At 41.3% G+C, this 19,352-nt stretch overlaps 1 protein-coding gene across 2 annotated transcripts in view; it reads right to left on the bottom strand.

Annotated features, from left to right (window-relative positions):
• MED26 (mediator complex subunit 26) overlaps positions 1 to 10,599 on the bottom strand; it is a 136,732-nt gene extending 126,133 nt beyond the window's left edge. Inside the window, exon 1 of one of the 2 annotated variants that reach the window (XM_069102106.1) lies at positions 9,574 to 10,599. Coding sequence is in view for 1 of the 2 variants with exons in the window: in XM_069102105.1 (XP_068958206.1) it covers positions 8,039 to 8,110 (72 nt within the window). In the remaining variant the exon portion in view is untranslated. Of the gene's footprint in view, positions 1 to 8,038; positions 8,153 to 9,573 lie in introns of those variants that run through there. The other variant, XM_069102105.1, reaches the window with a different exon arrangement.
• Positions 10,600 to 19,352: the final 8,753 nt, after the last annotated feature.

Genomic DNA, 19,352 nt, shown 5'->3' with positions numbered 1-19,352 from the left:
TGCAAAGATAGTCCCTGCCCTCAAGGATTTATATGGCATAAGAGAGGAGGAGAGAACACTAGAATAATACATGTAAATACAAGGTAATGTGAGCAGGGAAAGAACATCAACAATTGGGGAGAAGCAGCAAAGACTGTGTGGCACCTGAGCTGAAACTTGAAAGAAGACAAAGTTTCTGAGAAGCAAAGCTGGCAACTGAATGTTAAACATCAATGAGGTTAAGTCGGGGAACAGTATGGCTATAAAGCAGTGTGTGTAACAGGGAATGGTGAAAAGAAGCTAAAAAGGTGGAATGTAACTACACTGAAACTGTTCTCTCCAAGGTCCCCAAAGATCTTTTAACTGCCTTTTTACCTTGACCTTTCTGCAGCATATAACACTGCCCATTCCCTCCTCCAAGACCCACAATACTCTCCCTTCCCTCAGCTATCTCCTGGTTCTGCTTGTCTCCAACCACTCCTCCAGTTCACTGTCCTCCACTAACTGCCAAGTATGAATGTTCCCCTTTGAACATTATACTTTCTCCTATAGCAATCATATCCATTCTCAAGGTTTCATTATCTTCAAATGGACAAATCCTCAAAACCACATAGTTTGCCAGATACGCCTGAACTTACGTTTCCAACTGCCAAATGAGCATTTCTACCTCCATGTTCCATCAACACCTCAAAACTCAACATATCTGAAACTAGACTCATCTTCCCACCTAAAAAACTTGTTCCTTGTTCCAACTTCTCTCTTTCTGCTGATAACACCATCATCCTCCTATTCCCTCATTCAAAAGTTCAGCATCATCTTTTAATTCTTCATTTCTTATCCCCTCTATTCAGTTACCACATCTACTCCCACAATCTTACATCAGTCTCCTCTACTCTCCTCTGTAATTCCACTACTGTCTCACATGGGCTATTTTAATAGCTTCCTAACTGGTTTCCCTTCTCCAATACGTTCTTCACATATATGACAAGATAATCTTCCTAGTACTCAGGTCTGACCATAACTTAAAAAACTTTAATGACTCTCCCTCCTGGAGCAGAAGTTAAACAAACTAATGCCTGTTCTTGTAGTTTTTATTTAAAAATGTAAAAACCACTCAGTTCACAGATCATACAAAAACAAGCCAGATTAAGAGTTAGCCAAGACGGTGGCTAGGTGGCACAGTAAATAGAGCACTGGCCCTGAAGTCAGGAGGCCCCCAGTTCAAATCTGGCCTCAGACACTTAACACAAAAACTAGCCATGTGACCTTGGGCAAGTCACTTAACCCCAACTGTCCTCCAAAAAAAAAGGCAAAAAATAAAAATAAAAAGAGTTAGCTCAGGGGTTATAGTTTACCCCACATAGAGAATGAAACATACTCCTTAGCTAGGAATTGAAGGCCCTTTGCAATCAGGCTCCAATGGACCCCAATCTACTCTCCTTCATGAACTCTATGTTGAAGCCAAACTTGTCTTCTCATTTGTTCCCTTGTCTCTCATCCTCCCCAGCACCTGTTCATAAGGCTGTCTCTTCTTCTTGAGCTTCTCTAAATAATCCTTTACCATATCTGAAATTCTTCTTTTCCTTCAAGGCCCAGCTCAAGTGTAACCAAAAGGACCATGAAGATCCAGCTTAGTTCTTACATGTTTATGTTTCCAACTGCATTCTAAACACAGTCTACCATACTTAGCTCTGCATATAACTGTACCAATCTACAAAAGGGTCACAAGAAAAGACAAGCAGAACATTCCATGATTCAAGAGAAGGCCATGGATTATAAGGGGGAGGAGGTAGATTCTCTCAGATCCATCTGATAGGTTTCCCATTTCTGACGTCACAGATAGGGAGACACTGAAAATTGACAGAATGAAACAAGAGTTTTAGGTATGGGAGATTGGAGGGATGAGGGGTAAGAGAACAGAAATACTGGCTATGATAGCCTAGGCCCCCCCAAAAGAAAAATTTTCCAACTATCACAATTATGCCCTTTCCCCTCTTCCCCACCAGATTATAAACTCCTTTTATAAGGCTCTTGGTTCTCCATCTTTGTATCCCCATTGACTAGCTCTGAGTAGATAAATGCTTTAATGTTTGCTGAGTTCAATATACAAATATAAACTATCAAAACTACTGGTGTTGGAAGCCTAGTATAGCGCAAAGAGCACTAACACTTACTGGGAGTGAAAAGACTTGGGTGTAAGTCTCAGCTCTGTCATTCCCCTTCTCCAAGCCTCATTTTTTTCCCTTCCAAAAGAAGAGAACAATGCTACCTCTCAGAGTTGTTAATAAAAAACTTTTGAATTGTAAAATGCTATATAAATGTAATATATAGTTATTATTATTACAGAATATAGCTTTATTTGTTTAAATAATTTCAGATGCCTTTTGAATGTTATAAGAATTTGCTAAAGCTTTATTTTATAAGCAAGTATAAAAGAAACTCAAACTCATTCAGCCAACTAAAATTTTAAAAATGATACATGCCAGGCACACGAGATTCAGAAGTCAATGACTACAGTAATGTATTGTTTGATAAACCCCCAGACCCTGGTTTTTGGGATAAGAACTCACTATTTGACAAAAACTGCTGGGAAAACTGGAATACAGTATGGCAGAAACTGGGCATAGACCATTATCTAACACCATATACCAGAATCAAGTCTAAATGGGTTCATGATCTAGGTATAAAGGTTGATACTGTAAGCAGTCTGCTAAAACAAGGAATAGTTTACCTATCAGATTTGTGGAAAGGGAATGACTTTATGACTAAACAGGAATTAGAGAACATTATAAAATGTAAAATGGATAATTTTGACTACATGAAACTGAAAAGTTTCTGTACAAACAAAACCAATGTAACCAAGATTAAGAGGGAGGTGGGAAATTGGGAAAGAATCCTTACAACCTATGTCTCTGACAAAGGACTCATTTCTAAAATATACAGAGAATTGAGTCAAATTTATAAGAATACAAGTCATTCCCCAATTACTAAATGGTCAAAGGATATGAACAGGCAGTTTTCAGAGAAAGAAATTAAAGCTATCTATAAGCACATGAAGAAATGCTCTAAATTCACTATTGATTAGAGAAATGCAAATCAAAACAACTCTGAGGTACCACATCTCACCAGTCAGATTGGCTAAGATGACAAAACAGGAAAATGACAAATGCTGGAGAGGATGTGGGCGAACTGGAACACCAATGCATTGTTGGTGGAATTGTGAACAGACCCAGCCTTTCTGGAGAGCAATCTGGAATTATGCCCAAAGGGCTATAAATACTTTCATACCCTTTGATCCAGCAATACCACTCCTAGGGTCATATCCCAAAGAGATCATAGAAATGGGAGAAAGACCCATATGTACAAAAATGTTTATAGCAGCTCTTTTTGTTGTGGCAAAGAACTGGAAATTAAGGGGGTGCCCATCAATTGGGGAATGGCTGAACAAGTTGTGGTATATGCATGTTATGGAATATTATTGCGCTATAAGAAACGGGGAGCAGGCGGTCTTCATATTTACCTGGAGAGGCTTAAAAGAACTGATGCTGAGTGATAAGAGTAGAACCAGGAGAAATTTGTACACAATTACAGACACAACGTATGTGTGATGACCAACTTTGATAGACTGGACTCTTCTCAGCAATGCAGGGATATAAGTCAATCCCAAAAGACGCATGATGGAGAGAAAAACGTGCATCCAGAGAAAGAACTAGAAAGAACTAAGTTTATATCCAGGTAGAAGCAAAATACCTGATCTTTTTCGTTCTCTTATTTGGTTTTATGTCCTCTTTACCATTTTTCATTCCAGCTGGTACAATCCATCCTTATAACCTGACCAATGTATAATGTGAAAGTATTTACAGATCCTATACTTGACTATAAGCCACCATGGGGGGGAGAGGGGGACAAAATGTGAAATTCAAGGAATTGTGGAATTGAATACTGTAAACTAAAAGGAAACAAACAAATTAATAAATTTAAAAAATTAAAATTTAAAAAAAAATGATACATGCCTGGTGCTACAGTCCAGAACAAGGAAGGACATACTTTTCCCAATACCGATAAATTTTTTTGATATGTTATTAGAAGAAGCAGCAAAGTGTCTCCCCAAAGTTACAGACTTGTGAATATTAGGTCATTTGTCTGACATTAATTTTCAACCAAAAGGTAAATTTAGGCATTAAACCTGTAATTGCACAGCCATAAAGTTAAGAAATACATGACACCATTTCTTTATTACATCTCTTGGAAGGTTTAATTTTAGTTTTGTCTCTGACAATGTCCCATTTTTTTCCACAAGCATCCTGTGTCAAAATGTTTAACATTTCACTGGGAAAGGCAAAGTTAACTGAAGCTGGTCAATCTAATACCCATGTAAATGACCCCTGTTCACATTTGATCCTAGATCAGGGGTTCCTAACCTTTTCTTCTGTCATGGATGCCTTTGACAACCTGGCAAAACCTATACATCCCTTCTTTATACCAACGCTTTGAAATACTATGCATTTCAAAGGAAATAAATTATATTGAAAATAGTTATCAAAGTTTTTTTTTTTTACAAAGTTCACAGACCCCAGCTTAAGGATCCCTATCCCATGTAAATCTGACACAAAATACAATTTTGCATGCCAGGATCTCAAACCCAGGTTTGACTCTTTAGGTGTCACTCTTTAATCAAGTTCAAGAAACATCACAGAATCTCGGAATTAGAAGTATCAGAAGTCTAAATCTGCTTTTCTGTAATTTCTACTCAATGCACCTAGATGTACCCTTTACAACTAAAGAATTGTGGATACAAAGATAGAAGGCAAGAAAGAAATCTAGGCCCACAAAAAGTTTAAAATCTAAGAAGGGGATAAAATTGAATAGAGGCATAAAAAATTTGATAAGGCAGAGAACACTTCAGCTGTGGACAGTCAAGCAAAAAGTCAGGGAGTTGAATCTTTACCTGAGCTGAATCTTTAAGGATTTCAACAAACAGAAATAAAAAGGAAAAAACATTTCATACATGGAAGTGGGAGATTGGAGCAACAAAGGGGAATGAGTAGTTCAAATTCAGCAGACTGTAAAGTGGTTTAAGTAAAGTAGTGAGAAAGTACAAAATAATCTGAAGACACACAATGACCCAGTTCATCTCTATATGGAGATGATACTAAACTCTTATAAAAAAACAACAAAATACTGGATTATCCACAGAATTAAAAATAACTTTTCCAATTTAATCAGTAATCTAGGGATTAAACTCATTATCACACTATAAAGCTACCTTTATTAACTGATTCAAGAAGAACGGGGTGGGCACACCAAAAAGAATCTATTATAATTTCCCTTAACATTTAACTTTGGACCTCTAGAGTATAGAAAAGCTAAAGAAAACAAGATGACATAGCTGGAACATCAGAAATACTATGCCTATGTAAAAAAACCTGCCCTTGTCTGAATTAATTTTATTTAAGGGTTTCAACAGTGAATTGTATATCTTGTCAATTCTACCTGTACCACATGTCTTGCATGTGGTCTTGCATCTATCCAAGTAAAAATCTCTCTACTGGACTATTCCCAAAACCTAAATTTCCCTGCCTCTCTCTAATCCATTGTCCATATAGGTGCTAAAATAATCTTCCTAAGCACAAGTCTGACCATGTCACTTCCTCAGTTAAGAATCTTCAGTGGTTCCCCATTGCCCCTAAGATAAAAACAATTCAACCTGACATGGATCATAACAACATTAATTCCCCTCATGAATGCTACATTCTAACCAAAATGCCCTACTTTTCCCTAAACTCAGTATTTCATTTCCAGCTCCACACCTTTGCACAGGCTGTGCCTATCCCTGGAATGTATTCCTTCCCTCCATTCTCTTAGAATTCTGAGCTTCCTTGCAGGCTCACCTTTCTCCATTAACCATTTCATGGCCCTCAACTCAGATGTTAATGCTCACTCCCTCTTTGAATTAAGGTGTTAACTTATCTGTGCACATGTTTATTAGAAAGCAAGCTTCTACAGAGCAGAAACTGTTTTCTTTTTATCACTAGGACCAAACACAGCATCTTACACAGAGCAATTTGCTTATTGAATTGAATAGTTTTATGATCACTGAGAATTCATCTGTGTTTTTCTATCCATTTCTTCTACTGTCCATTTCTTCACCCCCAACTCTAACTGTCCCCTGGAGCACTTTAACCCATGGAATTCATCTGAGGTTTCTTCCACACCTATGGACAATCAGATTTCTTTCTGATTCTACTAATATTACTTACTCGATGGGCATTCATTGTTTAGTGTTAACAGTTTCAATAATGAAAGAGGCATCTTCTGGAATAGTTGAATATAAGCCAGTCATGATGACTTAATATGTTCACTGTCAAGTTTAAATTAAATTTGCTTTGAACTACATTAGTTGCATTAAAAAGGCTGGTGGGGAGGGAGAAGGATACTTTACTTTTTCTTTTGCCAAGTCTTTGCCAGAACAATAAAAAAAAAATATGCAGAAAACATTCTTCAAGAGCTACTATCAACAACTTTATCATACTGGGCTTCTGAAGCCCAGTGTTTTCTGCTGCAAATAGTAATGACAAAATACTTTGGCAAATGTTTACCTACATGGGCTAAATTTGTCAGAATCTTTATACCTGACAAAGTTTAATCTTCCACTCAATTTTTGGCCAAAATTGTACGAGCAAATGTATTTCAATTAAAGTCCTCCAGAATTATGAACAACATATTACTAATGTCCCAGCTTACTTGAAAGGAAGAACAAAAAATCCCCCTGTTCAGTAAAGTCACAATCTTCATTACTTGCCCTAATGTAAGGAGAATTTTACTTTGGCCCATGGAATATTAGCTATATGAACTATCACTTCCTGGTCTCTTCCTGGTCTTTAAGCAAATGCAATACCTCGTTTCAAACCTTAGGAGCTCACCATCAACAACTGCTACCCATTTTCCTATTGCCCAACACATTAAAGCCATAAGAATATATTCTTTCAGTCCGTACGTCCAAGTGAAAATCCCTCAAGAACGTGCTATATCGTGGCCACATCCCCACAAGGGGGTCCTGGGCTAACACACTGGCTTTGCACCATGAAAGGCATGAGTAGGCCAACCTCTAGGGTGCTTCTGGGTCAGACAGTCAGAATTAGTAATCCAGAACAAACGGTGAGCCCTCTCACCCAAATTTGACCCTGTTAGTACTGGAAGCAAGATTTTTATTGAGACAGACAGATGATGGAAACAAGGGTAGAGAGTGAAAAGTCAAGTGAACAGAGCTCCCACCCCAAACCAACCACCACTGGTTCCTGAGGACAGCCAGGAATGCCCAACTATCCCCCCCTCCCCAACCCCCAGGTCAAAAAATAAAGAGGAGCAGGCAGACCCTACAGCCCTGCTCTAGCTCCAGGGGGAGAGCTCTCAAAGGCTTTTCTCCAAGAATGGGGGCCTGGGCACCCCAGGCAGGGCTTCCTAGGGAGACCGAAGGAAGAGTCAGGACAACCGTCTCAGGGGTCAGCAGAAGGGCTCCAGAAAGCAATTCGAGGGCAGCCCGAGCCACCAGTTGCTCCGCAGCCTCCTCCCATCCCTCGGTGGCTGAGACAGGTTTTCCTGTGCCCCCCGGAAGAGAAGAGGGCACACAGAAGGGAGTAAGGATAGCCGGGAAACCGAGCCATGCCTCCCCTTCCCCAAACCCTCCTAGGAAAGATCACTCAGCCCAAAACCCCGGCGCAGGCCTCACGGCCCAAACGCGAAGCCGCGGTCTCGCGTACACGGCGTCGCCGAGTTCCCCCTCGCCGCCTCCGGATAGCACCGCTCCGCCGGCGGCCCCGGGCTGGGGTCCGGGCAGTCAGGACCCAGTCTGTGCGGGCCGGGGGTGGCTCAAGGAGCGGAGGCTCCTACGGGACGCAGGAAGCAAGACGGCGCGGTGCCCGGGGCTAGGGGGCCGGGGGAGAGGAGGAAAGGGGCCCATGCGGCCGGTGCCCCGCCGCTCGCCGCCCGCGCTCGGGCCCTCGCCGCCCCCTCCCCGCCGCGGTGCGAGCAGAGCGGCGCGGCCCCCCGGGACACTTACGTTGCTCTGGGGGTCGATGGCCTGCAGCAGCCGGTCCCTGATCTGCTGCGGGGAGGCCGGAGCCGCTGTCATTGCCTGAGCGAGGCGGGGGGGGGCGGCCGGGCCGGCGGGCTGGCGGGCGGGCAGGCTGAGGGGGGACCGGGGACCGGGCGGGGGGTCACTCACTCGCCGGCCTCCGGGAGCGGAGCCGCATGTTCCCCGCGGGGGGACGGGGGGAAGCCGGAGCCACCGCCGCCGCCTGAGCTGCCCGAGCCGCCGCCGCCGCCTGAGGAGCCGCCACCGCCAGGAAGGAGCCTCCTCCACAGCCGCAGCCGCCGCCACCGCCGACGCCGCCGCCGCTGCTGCCTCGAGAACCAAACTCCAGTGAGCTGCCCCCGCGCCAGGCACTCTGGGTAACCCGCGCCGCACGCAGCGCCGGCGCCACGCTGAGGAGATTGGGATGGGAGGGGGGAAGAGAGACGAAGGAAGGGAGGGAGGGCGGGGAAGGGAGGGGAAAGAGGAGAGCAAGGGCAGGGGGAAGCGTGCGCGCCCCCTATGGCCCGGACACGCGCAGGGCGGTGCAGGGCCGTCGGTCCCGGAAGAAGCCTCCTTCTCCCTCCCTCCCCCACCCTATCCCGCCCCGCTCTGTTCCGGGCCTAAGGAGAAGGCCTACGCATGCGCAAATGTAGCACCAAAAATTTCCCCACCACTACTACTTCCCCTCCCCCGTCCCTCACGTCCCCTCGGTCTGGCTGTCCGAGACTGAGTGGGACGTACGTTGAAAGGCGGTTGGACCAGGGAGGAGGCCGTTGGTTGAGGGCCTGAAGAGGGGCGGGGCAACAGCTGGGAAAGGGGTAGAGTCCATCGGCTGGTGAGGTAACGGGGGGAGGGGAGAGGAGTACGGAAGAGGATGAGGGGGCAGGCCCGGCCGCCCCACTGAAAGGAGGCAGCCCAGCCCCGAGGTGCTTCGGCTGGCCCCAGGAGGCGTCCTTCCCGCTTCTCATGCCCCGCCCACTGCAGGCCCTGGGGCGCATGTGCAGCCTGAGCCTACTGTGCGTGCGGACCCAGAGGAGCGGGACCCGGAGCGGGATGGGAAGGAAAGAAAGGAGGAAGCCATCCAGCTAGCTGGGAGGCTGGCTGTACCCCTCTGGAGGCCGCCGGCGCAGAGAAGCTGAGGTCCCCAGACCGCCTGCTCACCGGCCGACTCCTGGAGCGCTTTCCTGGCGGTCGCCGGGGAGACCTGGGCGCTCTGAGCTAGGCTGATCCGCGGAGGCGCAGGCTCCGGGCGCTAGTACCCCGAGAGTCGCCCATCCCACCCCCAAACTCCTCCCCGGCCGCCGGCTTTGAACGCTCCCCCCACGCCTGGCCACCAACTTGTGGTGTGAGCCTCAGCCAGCGTGTGCCCCTCCCTGGGTCCCAGAACTGGCCTCGGAACGAAGGGGGGGCGGCCCTTTGGTGAGCTCTAGGTAGCGGGCCAGACGCGGCCCTTTACCGCCCCAGGATAAAAGATAGGTTCCTGCGAGGGGGGGCCGCGTTGTCTGCCGGACCCGACCTACCTTTGCAAACCCGACTGGGCCGTGAAGTTGCTGCCCTTTCCCTCAGGAGCCTCCGACTACGCCGGAGGAGCACTTCCTCCTCGACTGTTAAAATCCTCTCCAGGGCTCAGGTCAAGTGACACCTCAACCTCGAAGCCCTCCATCATCTGGAAGGCTTCCTTCCGCACATATTTACAGAACTGGGTCAGGATCTCCATTGCCCTATCCCATTCTACTCACACTGTGCTTCTTTCAGTACCTCTGTTTTTCTTCTCAGTAGACTATACAGTCTTTAAACGCGAGCACTGCCCTTTTTCGTCCAGTTTCTGTGGTAGGTTATAGCATAGTAGGTGCACCATAAAGTTTTGTTGAACCTGAAATTGTGGGAAACCAAACAGGGAGTTCATTGCATAGTCCTCTCTGCTTCGTGATCTGACCACTCATAGTCCTTCCGTGGCTCCCCAGTTAGCGCTAGAATAAAATACAAATTCCTTGCTTGGCACTGTAGGCCCTTGCAATCAGATACACACCTGCCTTTGGAGCTCCTACCCACCTTCACACCTTTAAGCCAGTTTGTACTACCAGTTATCAGAACTCTATCTCCGTCTCCCACGTGTTCATTTAGGCCAGTAGCCCCCCCAATGTTTGCTCATCTCCACCTATTAGAAACCTTATCTTTTCAGGACCCACCTGAGGTGCCACCCTAATTTTCTCAATTGTTCTTGTTCTCAGAGCTAGGAGAACATTATCCACAGTAACAGTGATATTGTAATGATGATTGACTTGGAAGCCTTGGCTACTCTGATCCATATAATCCACAACAATTCCACTATTCCACTTTCAGAGAAAGAACTGATGAACTCAGTGCAGGTTGAAGCATTTTCTTTCACTTTTTTTATTTCTTTGATAACATAGTTAATGTGGAAATAAGTTTTGCCTGATTTCATATGTACAGTGTACTTCTTGCCTTTTCAGTGGGTAGGGACAGAACAGGAGGGAGAGAATTGGAACTGAAAATAAAGATTTTTTTAAATGTAAATTTAAGAAAAATAAATTGTTAGTGCTCTCTTCCTCAGTTTTCCGTCCTTTATGTATCTGTGTTGGTGTTGTATCCTTCAAGTAGGGTGTAAACTCTTTAAAGTCAGGGGCTTGATATGTGTTATTTCCAGAAACTAACATAATACCTTACACATATTAGATGCTTGGTGTTTGTTGAATTTATATTAGAGAAAAACCAAGAAAAATAATTGTTGTAGTCCAGAGTAATGTAACCCTTTAAGGTTTAAAAGCACATTTTTCAAAGAGGTTTTAGTCCTGAAGCCCCACTGTAATCTTTTATATGCCCCTAAAAACCAATATGTTGAAGCTGAGACTCCAACATATCCTTCAACAGCTTTATTTCTAATGCCTCAGCTTTACCTACTCCATTCACTACTCACCACTCTCTATCTACCTTACCTGAGTATTATGCCTTTCTGTTTGCAAATCCAACCTTACAGGGAAAAACTCCCTCTGCATCTCCACTTGTAGAAAAATTTTTTAAGGGATGGCTCAGTTGGCACCTCCTCCAAAAAACTGGTCCCTTCTACTGATTCTTTCCCAAATCTTTAATCCTTCTCTGACCTCTCATGTATTTATCACATTCTTCCTTGTAATATATTGATTAGAGATACCTGGGTATTTGTTTCCCTATTAGATTGTCAGCTCTTCAGAGGCTGTGACTGAATTCATCCATAAATCTTCAGCATCTAGCACAGTTACTGGCACATAGTATGCATCTTATAAAATGTTTAAATGAATGTCGTTGTTTGAGAGCTCCACCATTAGCATTCAGTTTGAGCCTATGGGACTAGTCAGTATTGAGACCAAAGAAATCTCAGCTGTCCTCTGTGCCAGGGTTTTGTTAGTATAGCAGGAAACAGTTTGCTACATTCTGAACTTCCATTTCTGGAAATATTAACTGAATTTGTTTTTAAAAGCAAGACCTCAGTATGGAGTCCAAAGGAGGCCACTGATGAGAACCATGTGTTAAAAAGGGGATCTCTCTGTACCATACCCTTTAAGTTCACTTGTTAGTTGCACTCCTGGAGCATTTTTAGCTGAAAAGAAATATTTTCTTCAAAGGTCTTTACAGGTTTCATCCTTTTATGGTAAAAGTTCTAAAACAATATACGGTTGGATAAAATACATAAGTGCTATTACTTTTTCGACTGATTATTCCAATTTTCCCATTGGGAAGTGAAATTTTATAGTTGGAAACTGGCCCATTTATAGATAAGAATTATCTAACAAGATAAGTTGGGTTAAGCCCTGCTCCTGTAGTCTCTTCCTTATCTGTTGTTGTTGGTTTTTTGTTTGGGGGTTGTTTTGTTGGGGTGTGTGTGTGTGTGGTTTGTTTTTATCATGGGCCCACATAGAAGTGAAAAGCAATTTAGGGTTCGCATGTTTGTTTTTTTTAAGGCAATAAAACACCTAGTTTTATATTAAGATAGAATATTGACATTTTATATATGTTTCAATAACACATATATGTTTTTATGTATGTTTCAGTAATACAGTGTTCCAATTTGAAACATTTTTAAAATGCCTGCTGTATGCAGAGCACAGTGCTAGGCATGGAGGTTATTCAAGTTTAGGTAAGATACAGCCTCTGGTCTCCTCAGGTAACAGTGAAAAGAAAAAAACAGTGAAAGAGAAAATCATTTGAGGGGAAGGGGAAAAGGCTAGAATAAACAGAAGTAGAAAATGACTAACAATAAAGGAAAAGAAGCAAATTTGTTCTGTTGCAGATATGTCCGTCATACCTTGTGCTTCACTTATGCCGTGAGTTTCGTAAGTTATTGCTGCCCTTTGACATATTATCTAAGCACTCTTCACAGCTCACTAACTGTTTTTTTATCTTTAAGCTCCACAAACTCTATTCTGAATGGGAAAGCCAGACTAGTAGACTAGTGTAGAAATTCTCTTAAGGGTGACAGCAGTTCCAAACCAATTTCACTTGCCATCAACAGGATTTAATCAAAATAGGGGCTGGGCCTCCTCACCCATGTTCTAATCCATAACGAACAATAGTAGTAACAATTTGAAGAAACTAGCTAAAGAGCCAACCTTAGAATCAGGAAGACCTGAATTCAGTTACTGCCTCTGACATTCTGGTCTGATGTCCTTTGGCAAACCCCTCAACTACTGTGTTCATTCATCAGTGTCTTAACTACAAAATCATCGGTGTTAACCATTGGAACACTCATGCATTAACCCTCCTAGGAAGTAAGGATGGCATAGTCTTTTCTCCCAAGGAGTTTGCATGGTAAACTAGAGATCAAAAATCAAGTTTTCAAAGGGGGAAGGAGAAAGGAAAAGGAGTAAAGGGCCAGGAAACTGGTGTGAAAGAACAAAATGGGAAAATGGAACAAGGAAACAGAGAGACAAGAAGCTTGCCAAACTCAATGACCTTTTCTCAGTTATTCTCCTTGACCACTCTATAGCCTTTGATAGCGCTGATCTCTCCCTCTTGCTACTATCTTCTCTCTGGGTTTTTGTGATACTACTCTCCCCTGGTTCTCATCCTACCTTCCTGACCCTACTTTCTCAGTTCCCTTTGCTAGCTCCTCCTCCAGATCATACCCTCTAACTTTAGGTGTCCCATAAGGGCCCTCGTGTCTTCTCCCTCTATGCTTGGTGAATCTAGCATCTCCCATGGATTCAATTACCATCTTTATGCTCATGATTCTCAGATCTACCCATCTTGCCATCAGCTCTCTGCTGATCTCCAGTCTCAGATCTCCAACTGTCTTTAAGACATCTAGAACTTAATGTCTAATAGACATCTTAAACCCAACATGTCCAAAACTGAACTTATTATGGTTCTCTCTAGATCCTCCCACAACTTTCCTACCTTCCCTTTTATTATAGAAGGTAATAGGGGGCCATTGCCAGTAGTCTTAACCTATGTCTTGCTATTGGACTCAGATGACTCTGATGGAGAAAGTGAGGCTGATGGCTTTGTACAGCCTGGCCTCACTAAAATCCTATTAACTTGAAAGTTAAGACATCGATCTCTCCTAACATCATTGGTTCTCATCAAGAATGAAGGGTGAACAACAACCATCCCACCAGGCAGTCAGGCTTGCAACCTAGAAATCATCCTGGAGTCCTCATTGTCTCCCACTCCCTACATATTCAATCTGTTGCGTAGGCCTTTGGATTTCACCTTTACAACATCTCCCTAGTATTTCCCCTTCTTTCCTCTGACACTGGAACCACCCTGGTATAGGGTTACCTCATACCTAGATTATTACAATAATCTGCTAGTGGGTCTGCCTACCCCAAATCTCTCTCCACTCCAGTACATCTTCCATTCAACCACCAAAATAATTTTCCCAAAGTATAAGTCCAACTATATCTCCCTACTGAGTAAACTCCAAAAGCTTACTGTTGTTTCCAGGATCAAATACAAAATCCTCTGATTGACATTCAGAGCCCTTCATAACCTAACTTTACAGTCTTCTTACACCTTATTCCCTAACAGGTATTTTTGGGTCTAGTGACACAAGCCTGCTGACTATTCCTGGAACAAGATACTCCATATCTCAACTCTGAACATTCTCTCTGGCTGTCCTCCATACCTGGAATGCTCTCCTTCCACCAGTCTGACTACTTTGGCTTTCTCTAAGTCCCAACAAAAATCCCACCTTCCTCAGGAAGCCTTCCCCAATCCCTCTTAATTCCAGTGCCTACTCTCTGTAGATTATTTCCTATTTATTTTGCATATAACTTGTTTGCACATATTTGTTTGCCTGTTGTCTTCCCCTGTTAGATTGTAAGTTCCTTGCAGACAGGGATTGTGTTGCCTCTTTTTGTATCCCCAGCATTTAGCACAGTGCACGGCACATAGTAGGTGCTGTGTTGATCGATTGAGATAAAGGATGCAAAACCACCATGTGAAAAGTTTCCAAATAGTTTGTGTCAGATCTATGGAGAAAGGAAGAATTTGTCACCAAACAAGAGAGAATATTATGAAATGCAAAATGAATGATTGTAATTGCGTTAAATTGAAAAGGTTTTGCACAAACAAAGCCAATGCAACCAAGATTAGAAGGGAAGCAGAAAACTGGGAATTAATTTTCATGGCCAGTGTCTCTGATAAAGGCCTCATTTCTAAAAATATATAGAGAACTGAGTCAGATTTATAAGAATACAAGTCATTCTTCAATTGATAAATGGTCAAAGGATATGAACAGGCAGTTTTCAGATGAAATTAAAGCTATAGTCATATGAAAAAATGATCTAAATCACTATTGATTAAAAAAATGCAAATTAAAACAACTCTTAGGAACCACATCACATCTATCAAATTGGCTAACGAGACAAAACAGGAAAATTACAAATGCTGGAAAAGATGTGAGAAAATTGGAAAACTAATACATTGTTGGAGTTGTGATCCAACTATTCCTGAGAGCAATTTAAAACTATACCCAAAGGGCTATAAAACTTTGCATACCCTTTTACCCAGCAATGTCACTTCTAGATCTATATGCCAAAAAAAAAAAAAAGAAAAGGACCCACGTGTATGAAAATATAGCAGCTCTTTTTGTGGTAGCAAAGAATTGGAAACTGAGGGGATGTCCATCAATTGGGGAATGGATGAACAAGCCATGGCATAAAAATGTAATGAAACACTATCGTCCTATGAGAAATGATGAGCAGGGGGAGAAGCTAGGTGGTGCAGTGAATAGAGCACGAGCCCTGGAGTCAGGAGGAACTGAGTTTGCAATCTGGCCTCAGACACTTGACATACTATTTGTGTGACCTTGGTCAAGTCACTTAACCCCAATTACCTTGCCTTCCCACCTGGGGGAGGAGCGGGGAGAAATGAGCAGGCCGACTTCAGACAAACCTGGAAAGACTTATATGAACTGATGCCGAATGCAATGAGCATAACCAGGAGAACACTGGACACAGTAACAGCCACATTGTGCAATGACTGACTGATAGACTTACCTCTCTTCAGCAGTGCAAGGATCTAAGACTACTCCAAGAGACTCACAATGGAAAATGCTATTCACATCCAGAGAAAGAACTTTGGAGTCTGAATGCAGATGGAAGCATACTATTTGCTCTCCTTTTCTTTTGTTGTTTTGTTTTGTTTCTTCTTTCTTATGGTTCTTCCCATTAGTTCTAATTCTTCTTTACAACATGACTAATGTGAAAATATGTTTAATATGAACGTATAAGTAGAGGCTGTATCAGATTGCACACCATCTTGGGGAAGGAGGAGGAGACAGAGGGGAAGAAAATTTAAAACTCAAAATCTTATGGAAGTAAATGTTGAAAACTAATAAGAAATAAATTAATTTTTTTTTTCAGTTTCCAAAACCAGGCCAAGAAGTTTAAATATGAAGCAGAAAACAATGCATTGGGAGTGGCTCAACAAATTACAGTAGACAAATGTAATGGAATATTATTATACCTTAATAATGATGAAAAGGATAGTTTCAGAGAAACCTGGGAAGATTTATATAACATGATACAGAATAAAGTAAGCAGAAACAGGAGAACAATTGATGCAATCACAAGAAAAACAACTAAGAAAGACTTTTAAGAATTCTGATTTAGAAAAGAAAAAAACTGAACAAGCCATAGATGAGCTCCCTAAGAAAATATCCCTAGGACCAGATGGATTCACAAGTGAATTCCACCTTACATTTAAAGATTAATTCCAGTGCTATGTAGACCATTTGGGAAAACAGGCAAAGAAGGAACCTTTCCAGATTCCTTTTATGACACAAATATGATACCTAAATTAGGAAGAGTAAAAACAGTGAAAGAAAACTATAGACTAATTTCCCTAATGAATATTGATGCAAAGTTTTTTAATAAAATACTAACTAGGAGATTATAGCAATATATCACAAAGATCATACACTGGGACTGGGTGGGATTTATACCAGGAATGCAGGGCTGGTTTAGTTAGGAAAACTATTCACATAATTGACCATATCGATAGTAAAACCAACAAAAATCATATGATTATCTCAATACATGTAGAAAAATATTTTGACAAAATACAACATTCATTTATATTAAAAACAGTAGAAAGCATATAACTAAATGGAGCTTTTCCTAAAATGATAACCAGTGTCTATCTAAAACCATTAGCAAGTATTATCTGCAAGGCAGATAGGCTAGAAACCTCAATAAAATCAGGGGTGAAACAAGGATACTCATTACCACTATTATTCAATATTGTACCAGAAATGCTGCCTATAACCTTAAGACAAGAAAAAGAAATTAAAGGAATTAGAATAGGCAATGAGGAAATGAAACTAGCACTCTGCAGACAATATGATGGTATACTTAGAGAATCCTAGAGAATCAACTAAAAAGCTAATTGAAATAATTAGCAACTTCAGCAAAGTTGAAGGATATAAAATAAATTCACGTAAGTCATCAGCATTTCTATATATTACCAACAAAATCCAGCTGGAAGAGATAAAAAGAAAAATTCCATTTAAAATAACTGCAGACAATATAAAATATTTGAGAGTACCTGACAACTCAAACTTAGGATCTATATGAACACATTTACAAAACACTTTCACACAAATAAAGTTAGATCTAAACAACTAGAGAAGTATTAATTACTCACGTATAGGCTGAGCCAATACAATAAAATGACAGTTCCATCTAAATTTATTTAGTGCCATACCAATTAAAATGGGGCAACTGGGTGGCACACAGAGCAATTAGGTGGTACAGTGGATAGAGCACTAGGCCTGTAGTTAGGAAGACCTGAGTTGAAATCTGGCCTGAGACACTATCTCTATGACCCCTTAACCCCTATGTGCCTTAGTTTCCTCATCTGTAAAATGAGCTGGAGAAGGAAATGGCAAATTATTCCAGTATATAATATATGCTCCAGTATATAAATATATATATATATATTTGCCAAGAAAACCCCAAATGGGGTCACAAAGAGTCAGACATGACTAGAAAGGACTAAATAACAACAACAAGCTACCAAAAACTTATTTTATACAGCTCAAAAAAAAAAAACAAACCAAAATTTATCTGGAAGAATAAAAGGTCAAGAATATCAAGGGAATCAATGAAAAAAAAAGTAACAGAAGATGTCCTAGTAGTACCTGATCTAATACTATATTATAATCATCAAAACAATCTGGTACCATCTAAGAAATAGAGTGATGGATCAGTGGAATAGATTAGGTACACAATACACAGTAGGAAATGACCATAGTAATCTAGTGTTTGACAAACTCAAAGATCTTTTTGGGCAGAATTTCACTATTTAACAAAAATTGCTAGGAAAACTGGAAAGCAGTTTGGTAGAAGCCAAATATTGGTATAGACTAACATCTCACACTATATACCAAGATGAGGTCTAAATGGGTACATGATAGAAAAATAAAAAATTATATCATTAGCAAATTAAGGGAGCATGGAATATTTAACATTAAGATCTACAGATAAAAGAATTTATGACCAAGCAAAATATAGAAAGCATTATGAGATGTAAAATGGATAATTTTAATTATGTTAAATTAAAAAAGGTTTTGCACCAAAAAAAAAAAAAACAACAATGCAGACAAGATTAGAAGGAAAGTAGGAAACAGGGAAAGAATTTAATGGCAAGTTTCTCTGATAAAGGCTTCATCTTTTTTTTTTTAATAAGCAATCAGGGTTAAGTAACTTGCTCAAGGTTACATGGCCAATTATTTCTGGGTGTGGTGCTGAGTGTCTGAGCCCGGGATTCGATCTCCAGGTCATCCTGACACTGGAGCCAGTGCTCTTACTTGCTGAGCCACCTGGCTGCCCCTAAGGCTTCATCTTTCAAATATATAGAGAACTAAATCAAATTTTTAAGAATATGAGTCATTTCCCAATTGATAAATGATCAAAGGATATGAACAGGCAGTTTTCTGATGAAGAAATCAAAGTTTTCTATAGTCATATGAAAAAAATGCTCTAAATCACTATTGATTAGAGAAACACAAATTAAAACAACTCTGATGTACTACTCACACCTATCAGAATGGCTAATATGACAGAAAAGGAAAATGGTAAATGCTGGAGGGGATGTAGAAAAATAGGAATACACTGTTGGTAGAGTTGTGCAGTGATCCAACCATTCTGGAGAGAAATTTGAAACTGCCCAAAGAGCTATAAAACTCTGCGTACTCCTTTGACCCAGCAATACCACTAATAGGTCTGTACCTCAAAGAGATTAAAGAAAAAGGAAAATGATCTATGTGTACAAAAATATTTATAGTAGTTCTTTTTGTGGTGGCAAAAAATTGGAAATTGAAGGAATGTCCATCAATTGGGGAATGACTGACCAAGTTGTGGTATATGATTGTGATGGAATACTATTATGTTATAAGAAATGATGAGCCAGATGGTTCCAGAAAAAACCTGGAAAGACATATAGAACCAGGAGAACATTGTACACATTAACAATATTGTGCAATGATCAACTGTGAACGACTTAGCTATTCTCAGCAATACAATGATCCAAGACAATTCCAAACTACTTATGATGACATATAAGGATTTATCTACCTCCAGAGATAGAAGTGATAGAGTCTGAATCCAGATTAAAGCATACCTCTTTTACTTTATTTTTCTTGTTTTTTTTTGTCTGCATTTTCTTTTGGAACATGGCTAATATGGAAATATGTTTTGCAAGAATGGTCATGTATGGCCCATATCAAGCTTTTGCCTTAGAAGACAGGGAGAGAATTTAGAACTCAAAATTTTTTTAAAAAATGAATGTTAGGCCT

Source organism: Petaurus breviceps, unplaced genomic scaffold (genome assembly GCF_028583685.1).
Source record: "Petaurus breviceps papuanus isolate PSGF00001 unplaced genomic scaffold, PetGlider_PUasm1.0 523, whole genome shotgun sequence".
NCBI lineage: Eukaryota > Metazoa > Chordata > Mammalia > Diprotodontia > Petauridae > Petaurus > Petaurus breviceps.
This window is presented reverse-complemented; position numbering and strand designations above follow the sequence as displayed.